This window comes from Balaenoptera ricei, chromosome 3 (genome assembly GCF_028023285.1).
Source record: "Balaenoptera ricei isolate mBalRic1 chromosome 3, mBalRic1.hap2, whole genome shotgun sequence".
Lineage (NCBI taxonomy): Eukaryota > Metazoa > Chordata > Mammalia > Artiodactyla > Balaenopteridae > Balaenoptera > Balaenoptera ricei.
In genome coordinates this window covers 113971143-113987785 of record NC_082641.1, presented here as the reverse complement: position 1 = coordinate 113987785, position 16643 = coordinate 113971143, and the positions used below count along the sequence as shown (strand labels likewise).

Here is a 16643-nt window from a genome sequence, read left to right as displayed (position 1 = left end):
GTAGGTTACCGGTCCTCTCTGAACCCATCAGATGGGTGCATACCCACTTCTTCCTCCAGCCCGGGGCAAGGACTGGATGAAACAAGTGTTTCATAATTTAACTGCCAGCACCTCGGTTTCCTGATTCCCTTCTCTGTAGTCTCACATCTTCCAAAATCTCTGACCCTACCTTCCAGGGACTGACACTGACCCTGCATGACTGCTGTGGGGCTTACTTTAAGACCTTCCTTCTGGTAACTCTGGGAGATACAGTCCAGGACACCTTTGTATTTGTTTACATAAACCCCGTCAGCTTGCAGTCGACTCTTCACGACATCCATAGGAGTTGCTGTCCCCCAAGAAATTGCTCCTGTTAAGAGAGAGACAAATAGGTATCAGGGGCTGGCTGGTTGGGGTGTGGAGGGGACCTGGCTCCCTGCAGATTTCCACCATTCAGAGGCTTAATATGCTGCTGGGGGACGTGGAAAGAGCTCAAGGTCAGGACCTAGGAAGGGGGTTCTTGATCCTCCCTCGCCATTTGCTGTGGGACTTTGCAGAAGTCTCCTGCCACCTCTAGGCCTTGGGTTTGTCTTCTGTAAAATGGGCCAGCAGTACCTATCTTCATGGGGTTGCTATGAGGACAAATAACCTGGTGCATGTGAATCATTTAGCACAGTGCCAGGTCCATCGCTAGTGCTTCCTAAGCAGAAGGCTTTATTAGCAGCTTTTATTGGAGCAACAGGCCCCATAGTACTTTCCGGGCACAGGGGAGGGAGACCAGGGTGAGGCCTGAGGCTGAAGGCTGGCAGCTCCCCAGAGGCAGGATTTACTCTGAACATGAAGAAGATGCTAAACAAACACTTTCAGATAGCCTGCTTGCCAATGAAGGGTTAGCTTAGGGATTGCAGAGAAGAGCAGGGGCAGGTCTTTAAAAAGCTCTTATCTTTTCCAGTGATGTGGGATAGAGGCCTTAGGACCATGTGCCACTGGGTCATCTCCATTGGATAAGTTCAGGTGTCCTGGTTTCAGTACTTTTGTGACTTTAAAGGACTCTAAGAAAACAACGCCAGGTTATTGTATAAACAGAGAAATTGGCACATTCTTTGATGGGGAGAGAAAAACAAACCGATGCCAAAGTCCAAGGCAGCTGGTTTGCAAGGTTTTGTAACTGCTGCCCAGCGGCTCCCAAAAGAGGCCTTAGCCTGTCCCCAGACCCCTGCCCATCCCAGCCTCCTGCCCTTGGTCCTCTGGGGGCCCTCTGGACCTCTCCTCCCTCCTGCCTTCTTCCAGGATAAATGGGGCCGCTTTCCCTGGAGTCAGCCCAGGTGCTGCCCTGGCACACTCCCCTGTTCTCAGCCCATGGGAGAGGGTATTACAAAACCATGTTTGACTGCCAGGCCACACGCACCTGCTCTCACCAGAAATGAGAGCAGCTGGGGCCTGTTTGCCTTCTCAGTCAAGAAGTATTTATTGAGCACTTACTGGGAGCTGGCACAGGCTAGGCCTCAGGCACAAGGCGGGGGAACAGGAACACTGGGGTCTGGTGGCTAAGATGTGGGCTCTGTTATGTGTTTCCTAAGTTTCAAGCACAGCTGATTAGATGATGAGGAGGAGGAATGACAATTTTCTTCTCTCCAGTGGATCTTTCCCATCAGCATCAAACATACCATGTTATCTGCCTTTTTTAAAAAAATTTTTACTGGAGTTTGGTTGTTTTACAATGTTGTGTTAGCCTCCACTGCACAACAGAATGAATCAGCCATACACATACAGATATCCCCTCCCTTTTGGACTTCCCTCCCATTTAGTTTACCACCATGCATTCGATAGAGTTCCCTGTGCTATACAGTATGTTCCCATCAGTTATCCGCCTTCTTGAGAAGCAATCCTCTCTTGACTTCCGTACCCCTCTCTGACTATAGCTGTGTTTCTCTCTTTCCCAATATAGCACATTCAAATCTCTCAAAAGTGTTGTTTGTACTTGGGTTCTCCAATTTCTTTCATCCCATTCTCTTTTGATCCCACTTCAATCAGGTTTTCACACCCTTCTCTTCATCAAAATGGGTCTTGTCAAAGTCCCTGATGACCTATGCATTGCTAAATCCAAGCAGTGGGAATAGCAAGTACAAAGGCCCTGTGGTGGGGAGAGAGCCAGGCACGGTCAAGTTGTAGGAAAGAGACCAGTGTGGCTGGAGCAGAGCAATGTAAGGGGACGGTAGCAAAAAAATGAGAGCAGAAGGGTAACAGGCAGCTGAAATGCTGATGGTCTTGAAACCATTGCAAGGTCATTGACTTTTACCCAAAGTGAAATGGGGATGCAGCGTGGGTTCTGGGTAAGGAGGTTAAGTAACCAGTCCATGGTCACAAAATGACTAAGTGTGGATTTGAACTTGGATCTTTCTGACTGCAGAGTCCCTACTATACTGTCTACATTAGCTGTGTGACCTTGAGTTGGTCACGCTGAACCTGTTTTCTCACCTGAAAAATGGGGAGACTGATTCCTACCTTCTGGGGCTAATGAAAATGTCACATTGGAAAGGTTTGCAGGGTGCCAGTATTCAAAAAAGGTGAGCCATGATAACAGATTTTCTTTTCAAAGCTCAGTGATACCTGACACAGAGTAAGTGCTCAAAATATACCTTCCAGCTGAAAGCTGTAAGAGCCCAGATAGGGACTCAAGAGAGAAGGGGATGGGAGAAAGAGGGGGGACCATTCCCCATTCGTAGCCCTTCGCCTGCCTGGCTAGGTCTGGCCATAGCAGGTACTTAACTAAGAATTGTTGGATGAGTGGCTGGATGAACCCTGCCCTTCCCCAGGGCTGAGAAGGGCATGGTAGGCTCCCCAGCTGTCTCGCTGCCGTGTCCGGCACGGGGTCAGGGGTTGGCCATGCCGCCCTTACCTGCCATGCCGCCCGCCAGCCACACAGCACAGGGGCTGGGGCCTGTGTGGGCCTCGGGCGTAATCCAGTCGCTCAGGAACACATAGGGGATGAAGTAGAGGCAGTAGCCCGGGACGTCCCGCAGCAGCATGGCACTGGCGCCCCGGTACAGCCCTGCCAGGCCTTCAGTCCGCACGATGGTTATGATGCAATGCACAGGCCCCTGGTAGGCTGGCTGCTCCCCAAGAGCTGCCACCCTGGGCTTCAAACCGAGGTTGGCTGCAAAGACAGGGCAAAAAGATGGCAAGTGACCTGGGGGCAAGAGAATGACCATTGTCTGGCATTGGAGTCAGCCCAGCCCATTGACAGTTCCCACTCACGTCACCAATTGATTTTTACCAAAACTTCTGACCGTCTTGGCAGCTCAAACGGGGATTCTGAAGTCCCAGCAGGGAGCTCCTGCCAACATGTGCAGCCAGACTGGACAAAATCCCAGCCAGGTGATAAAGCACCTGTTGCCTTAGAATGCCCAGAGGTTCTCGGTCAACCATCACTATGTCTTTTTGAGTAGATGTGATTGCACGATGCCTTGGGTCAAATATGCTGAGGCATACCAAGCTCCTTCTTGAAGCAGAGGCTGGAAAACCCAACACACTGTGTGTGTGTGTGTGTGTGTGTGTATGTGTGTGTACTCGTGCATAGTGTGGTAAAAAGTGTATGAGATTTGGACCCAGACTGTCCTGGTTCCAAATCCTGGCCCTGCTTACCAACTTTCTGACCTTGGTAGGCACCTTTTTAGCCTTTGTTTCCTTACCTTTGAAAAGGGGACAGGCCAATACTGTATTGTATACTTGAAAGTTGCTAAGAGAGCAGATCTTAAACATTCTCACCACATACACACACAAAATGGTAACTATGTGAGGTGATGGATGTGTAAACTGACCGTATCTTGGTAATCATTTCACTATACATACGTGTACCAATTCATCACATTGTGCACCCGAAACTTACACAAGGCTATATGTCAACTGTATCTCAATAAAGTTGGAAAATTGTATTTTTTAAATAAAAAAGAGAACAGGCTGTTGTGAGTATAAACAAGGTAATACCTATAAAGAGCTCAGCATGGTGCTAGGAACACTGTAGGGGTGCAATGTTATCACCAGATTATTACTGAGGCCAAGTTGACTGGTGTGAGTTGGGTGCAGGAGGCACTGGCTGGAGGGCTGGACATGTTCTCACTGACTCTCTCCAGCCCTGGCCAGGCTGTGCCCTGAAACAGCTGTAGGGCAGTACTGGTGCCATTGGCCCCTCAAAGTCCAGGGGCACAGGGTGCTGTCTCCTTAGCTGACCTCTGGGGTCTCTGCTGGCAGATCATCAGTTGTTATATCAGTAGTTTCTTTACAGGATGTGTGTAGCCAGCAAGTAGCGACTCTGTCTGTCCCTCTAATTCTTCCATCGGGCTTCTTGCATCTCCCTGTCTGATGCCTGTCTACTCTGCTACGGACCTTTTAGCACAGCTTTGACTCATGGCCAGAGAGACCTCCTAGTCCCAGTGCAGATAAAGCAGACTCATGTTCTCAACCTTCCCTTCTTGAAGAACTAACATGACATGGCCAGGACAGAAACAGAATGAAGCTTGCCTGTGACCACATGCGTATTTTGCCAACTGGGTTTAATTCCCTGTAAGCACCCTCTCAATGGGGTTTTACACATGCTGGCTAAAAGACAGATCACTTTTGTTATATAGGTGAATATCCAAGCCCCCTACATAGCCCCATCTTTATCAAATGAAGGTTAGGAAAAAATACTCAGCTTCATGATGCCACAGTCCAAACCGGAGATTTAGGAGTAAAGTACAACCTGTCCTTTTCACTCAACCCGGAAGTAGACGAGGTCCAGGGGCAGGTTCCTATTTGCCTGGAAAGTATGCTTAAACAAACTAATCCTCTATTTTCTTTCTATGTTGGGGGAACAGAGGCATCCTGGCCACGTGCATTAGGCCAACTACAGCGTGGGCAGGAGGCTGAGTCTCATTCTATAGTCTATAGCAGGGAGTGAGCAGGGGTGGTGGCCACTTTTAGGGGCACAGGGCCCTCTGAGCTCAGAGCAAGATCAGACACTGTGGTCTTTGAGAGTCCACTGAGAGGTCACTGAACACCCCTTTCTCTCCCAAATCCACTATGATACCACCAGGGTCATCCTGGGAAATTTTGACATTAGCCCACATAGATGTTAATTGTCCCAACATATAAACTTTGCCTGGGCCATGCTCATGTCAAAGTAACAGTGATCTGTACCAGGAGTCAAGGTTTTCATGAATCAACTGTGGGTATCATGTAGCTTTCAGAAGTTACTGATTGAAAGAGAATGTCCTGATAACATTCTGCTTGTCTGGGGGACAGATGTTGAAAAAAAAACTTGTCCAACCTCCAACTGACTTTGTCAACAAAAACTCTGTACTTTTTTCCTTTTCTTTTCAGGATAAGCAATAAGGAAATTCTCTCACATTCTCCTAGGGTTGTAACATAAGCGATCTAGCTTTTATTGCTTGAAAATGATCCATTTACAATTATTACAGCAATAGAATTGTCATGGTGACCTGGAATACTGACACGAGTCTGAACTGGTGGCCAAGGCCTTCTGGACACAAGTTGATACTGTGAAGCCCTTGGAACTCCTTCCACCTCCCTCATCCCCAATATTTTTAAAGAAACTTTTTATTTGGAAATAATTTCAAATTTGCAAAAAAAAAAAAGTACAAAAAAGGAAAACTGTACACAGAACACCTTTACCCAGATTCACCTATTGTTAACATTTTACCTTATTTGTTTTATGGTTTGTGTGCTCTCTCCCTCCCTCCCCCTCTTCTCCCACCCAGCACCCCCCCACTTTTCACTCAAACACGTGTGTGCAATTAAACTGAACAGATGCCTTTGTCCCAGTGCCTAAACTCTGCCTGGGCCATGTTCATCTCCAGGTAACAGTGACCTGACCTGGAGTCAGGGTTTTCACGAATCAGCTGCGGGTACAATGTGGCTTTCAGGAGATACTGATAGAAGGAGAGAATCTGATAAAATTGGAAAAACACTTGGCCAAACAAGAACTGGCCTTGACATCAAGACCCAAACCAGAACCAAATCTGTACTTTCATTCTTTTTCTCCCAAAATAAGCAATAAGGAAATTCTTTTGCACACACATGCATACATAATTTTATTCTCTGACCCATTTCAGGGTGAGTTACATACAAAATGGCCCTTTACCCCTAAATACTTCAGTCTGTGTTTCCTAAGACTCAGGATACCATTCTACATACTGTGGGACAAGAGCTGGGTTCATAATCTACATGGACAATACTTGTATCTAATGTACTGCCTATGCTCATACCTTCCTGTGATCTCATGCTGACCTTTAGAGTGTTCCTCCCCAACCCCCAGGACAGGATCCAGTCTATCAGGTATTATATTTAGTTGTCATGTCTCTTTAGCTTCCTTTCATTTGGAGCATTTCCACAGCCTTTCTTTGTTTTTTTTATGACACTGCCATTTTTCAAGACTACACCGCCCCCTTTCTTGTTAATAGAACTTTCCTTATCTGAGGCTTGTTTGATGTGTCCTTGTTATTACATTGAGATGATGCATTCTTGGCTGGACTTCTTCCCTGTTCTTAAGTCTCACCTTTTTTCCCATGAAGACCAATCACTCTTAAGAGCCCCTGTCTTCTCCTCTGGCCTCCTCTGCCTGTTTTTATTAGTTTGTTTTTTAACTGAGGTATAATTTACATTCCGTAAAAGGTGTAGTTTGTAAGTGCACAGTTGGTGAGTTTTGACCATGGCATGCACCAGACACCATATCCTATTGAGAAAATGACGTCTTAGACTTGAAATAAACGGTTTTGGTCACTCAGGCAGAGCTAAGAAGCCTACCTAGCCTCTCCTGCTTTTCAAGGCAAAAGGATTCTGTGACATCAATGACGTGTCACTCAATGAGAAGTAAATCTCTTTTGGGTGACAGTTGTTACGGGCCCACCTACTTTAGCAATAGTGGTATGGACAATTCATAAGGGACCACAAGGCAGAAGACCGCTGGGATTCTGATCAGTTGCTCAGACCACAAGATGCTCTGTGGCTCAGCTGGGGAAGGAGTTGCCCAGGAGCCTTGGCAGCTAGACTTAGAAAAGCGCCGAATCAGAGCTTCCGGTAACTCTAGCAGTGGACCAAATTTAGTTTGTGTGAAACAGATTTTGGTGACCCTTAAGAACTGACTTGGGAGGTTGCTGGCAAGCAGCTCTTGGAAATATGCACAACTGATACATGTGGATTTGTCTTTGTGCAAGGAACCCAAGGAAGGAAGTAGGCACCCTGCTCACACTGAACCACTGCCCCTCAGCCTGTTGTTCTGGAACCTTCAGGGCTTTGGCTTGGGGTGTACACATGCAAGTGAAGGGTTCACATTAGGTATATTTCCTTCTAGAATGAAATGTATTTAGTTTCTCTAATGAGAATTTCTTGTTCTAAGATGAGGATAAGATGATGAATCAAATTTTGATTATTTCTTATCATGATTATTTCTTATCACTTTGCCATTAAGGCCATTTTTTGCTATACTCTCTAAATCAAGAGCCTTTTACTATGATAGGTGGAGTTACACTCAGGATGCCTGTGGTTTTCTTTGTTTTCCCAAATTCATTTAGGGTCAACTCAAGCACCCTACACCAAGATGAGCAGGATGTTCAAAGTTGATACAATTGCCCCCCACCTGCTCCTAACCTTCACCTAGGAGCTTAGGAAGGCCTACACAGTTCTAAAAAGACCCCTCCTCCGGGCTCCCCTGCCTTGTCCAGCTCAGTCCCCGCCATCGCTCCTCGGACCACACACTGTGGCCGTCTGGCTCCACCGCTCAGCAGCGGTGTCTGGTGCCTTGCTTGCTGGCTCCTGCCTGGGCCAGGAGGTCCCTCTGTAGGCAGGTGCCTCTGCAGGGAGCTCTGCAGCGAGTGCGGGTGTCCAGGTTTGGCCACTTCTAACAGGTACACATGCAGCCACTCCCTGGGGGGTCCTCCTACCTCAGAGAGGCTGCACTGGCCCAGATGCAGGCTGAGGTCCCCACAGATCTGCCACTAGTGCCCCTCTTCTCAGAACCCAGGGTCCTGCCACTGCATCCCGCTGTACCCTTCCCAGACACAAACACGAACAAGTTTCACTTCTTTCCATTTTCAGGCAATGCTGTTCAATTTCTTCAGTGGGTCGTGACCTTGGAAACAGGAAAGTCATCTGAAACACAGTGACTGGTCACTGATCCACTGAGGTAAGGAGGGCCCAGGCCTCAGGAGCCTCTCTGGAAGGGAGAGCGCCACCAGTCCTCCTCTGTGTGCCTATGTTAGGGTGGGGTGGAAATACAACATCATTTCTCAACAGGTCACTTTCTCCAGAAAATCCTTAACAAGTCCGCCACCCACTGATGAGGCCCTGCTGGTCCCCAGTTAGCGATGTGCAGGCTCACCAAGTGTTCTGTGCTCGAATGCCTCTGGGCCAGCAGGCTCTCAAATGCAAGGGGGCAGCATGGGGTGATTTCAAGGGACCCACCAATCCACAAGCATTATAGATTGACAGAATTCCTAAAATATCTCACATACATGTCTGGCCATTTTTCTCATATGTGTAGGTGCTATTGTGGGAACACAATAACAATTACTTAAATACACTGATGATCCATGGTAGTTTCTTGTCACATGTGTTTTCTTAATCTGTGGACACAAAGTAAACAGCTGTTCTATGGGTTGGACTCCATTTTATATATTTAAAAGGTACTTGTAGAAAAAGCTGGGACCCCTAGTCCATACCAAGGCTGTACCCCCTATCATGGTCTGTCCTGGCTGCTGCTGTTTTCTGAGCATGTTGTTTTGCCTTAACCGGTTCAGTGAGTTTCCTGATGATAGGGATCACACACCGTGGCCTGTCCCAGGCACTGTGGCCCTGTGCCTGACACTGTGGGCCTTATGCGCCTCAACATCCATTCAGTGAACACTTGAGCATCTGATCGGCAGCTCTAGCACCGGGGCCTCCCAAAGCTTCACCTCCTGTGTTCGGCATTCCTCCAAGCCCAGCCCTGTCTGGTCCTTGTGCCAGAGACTATAGACGCTAAAAGAAACTTCCAAATCATAAGCTGCCACACTTGTCGAAGAAGCTATGGAAGCATCCAGTAATGTGGATGGACATCCTCCAACAAACAGGTTGGGTATAACCTCTGTGGTTTGGGTTTGAACAAGCTGAGGGACCCCTCAGTTCACTTCCCCAGGGTATTACCAACTGGGAAGCTCTGGCCCAGTTCCTGTTTCTAAAGAGTCCAGCAGTTTTCTCATGATCTAAAGAGTCCATGATAGGCAGATGGTTTAGTAGAAAGAGCCCTGGATTAGGAGCAGCTGGGATTTGCTCTGTTGCTCAGTTGCTATTTACTGTACAACCTGGTGCAAAGGACTCAACCACACTGGGCTGCAGTTTCCTCATCATACACAAAAGGCGAAGAATCAGTGGCCTGTCCACATCATTTGGCTTTTGTGAAAATTGAGAATGTTGGCAAATGTACTTTACTAAAATGTGTGTTGTGCAAATGTACTTTACTTGAGGCAAATAGTTATCGTTCCTGTCTTTATTACCTTGCCCTGATGTGACTTCAGATTCCGGAAGTGCTGGACCTGCTAATCTCAGGCAGCCATGCCCTGCTGTCACCTGCCATGACCTGCCAAGCCTGCTGTGGAAAGATTGTAGATACCGACCCAGCTCTGAGAACTACCAACACTAGTGTCAAGTCTAGAAATCAGGACAATATTTGCCCTTGTCAATTGATTGGAAGAACAAATGGATGTGTCCCCACTGTATGTAACTTATACAATGGTGTGTTATGTTGTGTACACCTTCATTAATCTTGGCAAGCTATGTGGGACCACAGTTTGAAAAATATTCAGTCACACTGTCCAGAACTCAAGGGCGCCTCTTGAACTGCATGGCTATATGCCTGGCCTCTTCACAGACCTCCTCCCTCCACTTCTGGGTTGCCATTGCTCCAGCCCTCACTTCCTACTGGCACACAGCCTACTTGAGAAGAAGGCCCCGACTGTATGGTCCTGGCTAGTCTCCAGGTTTTTGTGCCCCTTATCACATTCCAAGGGTTCCTGCCTTCCCAGAGGCTTCCTTCTTTAGGAACTGAATGGAGCAATGTGTATCTCTTTACGGAGCTTAGCATCATTAATTCCTGCCCTGAACTGGGAAATTCTTAGAAAGTCCACTGTATCAAAAGGGTAACCTGCCTGGAGATAAGTATGCTTCGGCAGCCACACATCTTTATGGGAGCAATAAAACTGTGTTGCCAAAGAGACAAACTGATGTAGTCAGGGCCTCTGAGGCACAGTTGTTGACCTTCTCAGCCAGACATTTCAGAAGATCCAGGGAGAAATGGTTTCACCCCATTTTGCCATCATGCAGATTCTTGAGCTCAAACGGGCTTTGTGTTCAGGTGTGTGGCTGATGATCTTACTTGCCCAGATCACCCCGCAGCTGGCACTCCCACTGTTACCATCCAGTCCAGCTTGTCTCCTCTTGGCATGTCCAGATATTAGGACCTTCTCCTCCTCGAATCCTGGCCACACTCTGTCCCTTTCATTCCATCAGATTATCTTAAGTATGGTAGAGTCAGGCTTCCTCAACTTCCTTCCTCTTGCCTCAAAATTCTCTCGCAATTGTCTCTTTCCTTCTCCCCTCCCAACTTGGAAAAGAAAGTATTTTTCCTTCTTTACCCATTGGTCTCCGTCCCCACTGTCATCCTGACTTCAACTCTCCCTCCTTCCCTCTCCTTCCCGACGTTGGTGACACGAGTCTCTCAGGACTGTGTTCCCAGGGTGTGGAGCTGCATGGTCCGGGGCGGAACAGCCCAGGGAGCATGGACAAGTCACTTAAGCCCAGCCTCAGTTTCCCCACCTGTCAAATGGAGAATGACAGTGCGGATTTCATAGAGTTGCTGTGGTGACTGAATCACGGGATTTGTGTTAGCACAGAGCACATGGCTGGGGCGCAATACTTGTTAACTACAGCTATTAGCATCAGTATAGCTCCCGCCCAAACTCCTTTACAGCGTTTTCTCATTGACGTCTACCCTGGCGGTTATTGCAGCTCACCTTGGCATTTGCATCTAACGCCATGACTTCAGCTGTCACTTCTATGTCTGTCACACCCCTGTCTAGACCTCCAGCCCTGACATTCCATTTGCAGTCCCTCCCTCAACAGGAACCAAGGTCAAGTCCCCACCTTCCAGCCAGGGTCCAAACCAGCAGCAGCAACAATGAGTATGTGTGCTCACCCACTCCACGCCAAGCTCTGTCTTGCATGCTTCATCTGCTGGTTAATTCCCTGCGTGGGAGGTACCACCTCCCTCATCGCCACCCAACGTTGAAATCCTGGGTCATTTTCGACACTTTCCTCTCTCCTGCTTGGCCTGGTGGTTCTACATCATCAATGCCTTTTCCGTCTGCCGCTCCCCTCTACTCCCAAAGCCCATGGCCCTGGGTCTGGCGTTCCCAGCCTCTCGCCTGGTCTGTGGAGCAGCCTCCAAATCAGCCTCCTCACCTCTACTATTCCCACCCCCTTCCATCCCTTCTGAAGGCCAGGTTCACTTCCTACCACACAGCTTTGCTCAGGTCATGCTGCTGTCCAAGACGCTCCACTGCCTGCAGAATAGAAAGGAAACCCATACTCGGCTAAAAATCCAAGCTCTTCACGACTGACCCTGCATCTTCCACCCCTCCCCCCTCATCCTGCCACATGCTTGCCTTTCCTGCCACTGACTCTTTTTTTTTTTAAGTTTTTTTTTTAATGTGGACCATTTTTTTTTAGCATCTTTATTGCAGTATAATTGCTTTACAATGGTGTGCTAGTTTCTGCTTTATAACAAAGTGAATCAGCTATACATATACATATGTCCCCATATCTTCTCCCTCTTGCATCTCCCTTCCACCTTCCCTATCCCACCCTTCTAGGTGGTCACAGAGCACCGAGCTGATCTTCCTGTGCTATGCGGCTGCTTCCCACTAGCTATCTATTTTACATTTGGTAGTATATATAAGTCCATGCCACTCTCTCACTTCGAATGTGGACCAGTTTTAAAGGCTTTATTGTATTTGTTACAACGTTGCTTCTGTTTTATGTTTTGGCTTTTTGGTTGCAAGACATGTGGGATCTTAGCTCCCCGACCAGGGATCGAACCCGCACCCCCTGCACTGGAAGGTGAAGTCTTAACCACTGGACCACCAGGGAAGTCCCCTGCCACTGACTCTTTCCTTACACCATTTCTCAGTCTGAAACACCTCTCCCTCCCTACATCCCCACCTCCAAATCCTAGCCAGTATTCAAACACCCAGTCAATAGCCACTTCCTCTCTGGAGCCTTCCCGGTCTGCAGAGCCAGAGTCTGAGGTTCCAGGGCCTTCCTGGGGCCCTTCTCATTCTGGTGCACACCTGATTCCCCACCAGACTGAGTGCTCCATGAAGGCAGGGGCTGTGTGTGTCTGATACCTGATTTACCTACTCTGCTTGGCTCAGAGCAGGGCCTCGGGAAATGCTAGTGAATGAATGAATCAAAGAGTGAATTCAATCAAGTGTAACCCTCAGCCCTTTGCCTCCAACTGGGCCTGGTGAAACTACTATGATGGTCAGCACAGAGTTAATGCTGAGTCCTCCTCTGATTCCCCAAACTCTGGCCTCCTGTGGTGTTGAGGGCTTTGTGATCTGCACATTAATTAGGCTCTTAATGAAAACACAGACCTGAAAGCTCCCAGATGGGGGAGGAGTGAGTGCCATTGGCCACTGAGCTCCAGGATGTGACTTGGCCCAGGCAGCAGAGGGACCTCACCCCTGAATTCCAGCTCGGGCCCAGCAGGGTGCCTAGTGAGGCTCATGCCTGGGCGAAGGGTAATGATAACTTGAAAACGGCACCTTCACAGGCACCTTACTGTCAAGGCCAGATCTGAATGAATTCAGGCCAAGTGACAGAGGCCCCAGGAGAAAACCTCCGTGAAGCTGGAAGAGTTTTCATGAGGATACCTGCCGTCTAGCATGTACTGGTAGGCAGCGCCAAACGGACCCTCCCTTTAAACTTTAGCAACTGCCTATGTAATTTGGTAAAACCCCTCTGTTTAACAAATTTCACAATACGTACCAAGAATCTTAAAAATGACTGTAGTCTTTGACCCAGTCACGAATCAAAGAGCCCACACATTTAGGGAAATGACTGTAAATGAAGGCAACTCTTTATGGACAAATTTGCTGATCACATCACTATTTTTAGAAGAGGAAGAACTGTAAACAACCTAAATGTTCACTAGTAGGAAGACTTCTAAATAAGTTTAATTGCATAGCTAACATTTATTTCGTATTTTCAATGTACCAGACATTGTGTAAGATCTTCCTGTGTTACATGTTATCCCATCCCATCCCAGTTATGAAGGAGCTACTCCTGTTATGCCTTTTATGCAGTTGAGTAAACTGAGGCTTGGCAACAACAGGTGGAGGTAAGATTAGAAGCAGGTGGCCTAACTCCAGAAACTGAATTCTTACTACACTGTATCATCCCTCTCAAAATGTGTGTGTCTGTGTGCATGTGTTTATTTGATGGAATATTGTACATCTATTTTAAATATTATCCATCTATTTTAATTTTAGAATTCTATTTTAGTAACATGGAAGATGCTTCTGTTTTACATTGAATTAAGAACAGGATGTGAAACTGTCTATATAACATAAGTACAACCTCTTAAAACATTTAATCCATGCACATAGAACAGGAAAAGGAAACATATTAATGTGTTAACGGTGACTGTATTTGGGTGGATGGGCGCTTTCTCCCTCCACATTCAGACAGTCAGGATGAACTCAGTGGCTTTATATTTGCACGTCTCCAACCAGATGAGCTGAGTTCTCACCTCGCCATGGCCTCCTTTCTACTTGACACATGCCCCAAAGCAGGGAAGCCAGAGGCCTCTGGCACCTGCCTTCAGTACGTGGCTTAGTCTCTCATAGCCTGTTGTCACCACCTGGGAAGTGGACTGGCAATTCTGGGGTAAAGCCACAAGCCATGAGAAATCCCACAAGCCCTGCACAGGGTAGCCTGCAATTACCCATGTCAGCCCAGTTATCAGGGAGAGCGGGCCTGACTCAGAGCAGAGACCACAAGCTCGCAGCCAACCGCAGCCCCACACTGTCCAGTCCACACAATGCTTTGGGCTGCATGGTGTCACGCTGGTTTGTGTTTGGTTTTGTTTTTACTTGAATTATCTGACAATTTCCAATTGGAAGACCCTGGGAAAATCTAGCTTTCTGCCTTCTCTTAAAAAGCAGAAGATCCAGGCCGCGTGGCAACAGTCAGCCGGAGCAGGGTTGCAGCCACCCCTCCGACAGGATCTGGGCAGCTTGCAACCGTGTGTACCACTCCCGACCGCCTTCCCAGCACCAAGGCCGACACATGTGCTTGAACTGCTGTGTTTCTAACAGCAGAGTGATATGGAAAGTGAAGCATGTTCTGTGTTTCAGTAAAAAGAGGAAAAACGAAACACAGGTTAGGAGGGTTGTAGGTGTCCAAAAAATGGAAAAGGGTACATTTTCCAGGTACCCGTGCTTACTTATGTTACCTCCCTGGTCCTAGTGAGTCTTTGAGTTTTCTATCTCTGGCCTAGAGGGTTCCTGAGGAAAAAGTGAAAGATAACCACATCCTTCCTCATCTTCTGGAGAGATTCCTGGCAGAAAGTACTGCCTGGTGACCCACTGCCTGCCTCCCATGCTTTATCCCCAATAGTTGATCCTGACCAGCACCTGTAGTCGCCAAAGCCCTTTCCCCATGCATCTGGGGGGACAGGGGAAGGTAAGGAAGAGTGGACCATGCAGAGCGGAGCTGCCCAAAGCCACAGGACTCAGACCCATCCCTCGGAGCCCACAAGCTATGCCCACTACTTGAACAATGTCATTTTGGAGACATGTTCCAAGTCCCCTTTCCTCCCTCAAAGTTTGCAACTGGTTTTGCACATGATGATTTTGTGCAAAGACCCAGATATTACCAAAGTTGTCGTAGCCTCAGCTTCTACAAAACCCTGGGGCAGAAGCAGAAATAGCATCAGTGGGCTCTGAGTCAGTTGCCTGCGTCTGTATCCCAGGTCCATCTTCCACTAGGGCAGTGACCTCAGGCAGGTGATGGAATCTCTCTGTGCCTCAGTCTCCCCTTTGTAAATGTCTAGGAATTGGGTTGTTGTGAAGATTAAACACACACTAAGTTCTTCGCACAGTGCCTGGCACATGGTAAGGGCTAAGTAAATACTGGCTCCTCAGCCCCCATAGCTGTGACTATTCTGGGTTAGTCCAGATCACAGGCTCTAGGGGCACAGCTGAGGCGGACCCTCCAGTCTTGGTTTCTACCTTCCCTCCGCCCACTCAGGTCAACCGTTTTGTGTCTGCACTGCCAGCTAAGCCCCTGGGATCAGGTGCTAATGACTTCGAGCTTTGCAGGGCTGGGAAAAATCTGTGTGCAGAACCTCCCTTGGTCTCTTATTAAGAGCCTTCCCTGAGCTCCCCAAAGGTCAGCTTCCTGGCACACTGGGGAAGACAGAACAAACACATTTTTATTTTCTGTTGCTGCCTCAAGCGGTTTACTTAAGAACCGGTTTCCTTCTGGCACCATGCGGATGAACTTACAGCCTGAGGCCATGGTCCCGTCTGTACAGGAGTAGGGTCAAGAAACCGCCTCCCGCCCTGAGATGCTGGAGAAGGACAGGGAGGGCACACCATCCCCATGTTCTCCCTGCTCAGAGGGCTTATCCAGGAAACAAGGCTCCAGAAGGGTCCCGACTTCCTGGACAGGCAGTTCCAGAGAGTCCCAGCCCAGGTGGGCTGTGCCTCAGGCTCCCATGGCCCAGGAGAGCAAGCATGGGTGGCCCTCGGTGCTGCCCTAACTAGGTGCACGGTACTGACCTCCAAGCTCTCCTTCCACCCCTCCCACCACCTGCCCCAGAGCCCTTCCTCACCCCCAGCCTGGCTGACAGCCCAACCCATTCCCTGCCACCCACCCTATTTGGAGTGGCCCAATTCCTGTCTGCCCATGTGCTGGACAGAGCACTACAAGAGAGATGGAGTCTTTTGTTCATCGTTGTGTCCCCAGCACCCAGCCCTGTGCCTGGCACACAGCAGGTACATAATTATGGTGTGTTGGGTAAATGAACAAGGCTAACAGTCATGCTGACCTCCCACTGTCGGGTGGATATTAAATGAGATGATGCACATACAGCACTTAACACAGTGTCAGGACACGATGAACACTTAGCAACTTTGGCAGCTGCTAACGGAGGCTGCTCAGCTCCCTAAAAGTGAGGCTCCTGCACGCCCAGCATTAGGGGCTTTCTTGGGTCTGGCTGTTCTGCTCCTATCCTTCCTCCAGTCTCCGGAGGCTTCTAGTCTGGCCTCAGGACCCCTGTAGCTCAGCCCTTAGCCTGCCAAGTCAGCCACCATTCTAGAACCCTCTGCAGGAAAAGTGTAGGTGGGTGAGGACAGAACAGAGAATGGAAGCAAACACTGTGGAGAAAGTTTACCAATTAACTTGCCTCCAAATGTGCCGGCATTTATTGAGAAACACCTTCCTTGGTGTCTAGGCTGGCTGAGGGTCCCCTCACACGTACACAAGCATGCCTACCCCTCTCTCCTCCCCTTCCATGGACAAGGCGCCCTGGCTGTGAAGGAGGTGGGGCTGCCCCCAGGAGCCTC

The 16643-nt window shown here is 48.5% G+C and overlaps 1 protein-coding gene across 4 annotated transcripts in view; it reads right to left on the bottom strand.

Annotated features, from left to right (window-relative positions):
• The window catches only part of SLC25A48 (solute carrier family 25 member 48), a 41667-nt gene that overhangs the window by 12854 nt on the left and 12170 nt on the right, over positions 1–16643 (bottom strand). For 2 of the 4 annotated variants that reach the window (XM_059917145.1, XM_059917142.1), the window contains exons 5-6: positions 2879–3136; positions 216–349 (exon numbers count right to left, since the gene is read on the bottom strand). In XM_059917145.1, coding sequence (XP_059773128.1) covers positions 216–349; positions 2879–3136 — 392 coding nt within the window. Of the gene's footprint in view, positions 1–190; positions 350–2878; positions 3137–16643 lie in introns of all 4 variants that reach the window. The other 2 variants (XM_059917141.1, XM_059917144.1) reach the window with 1 other exon arrangement.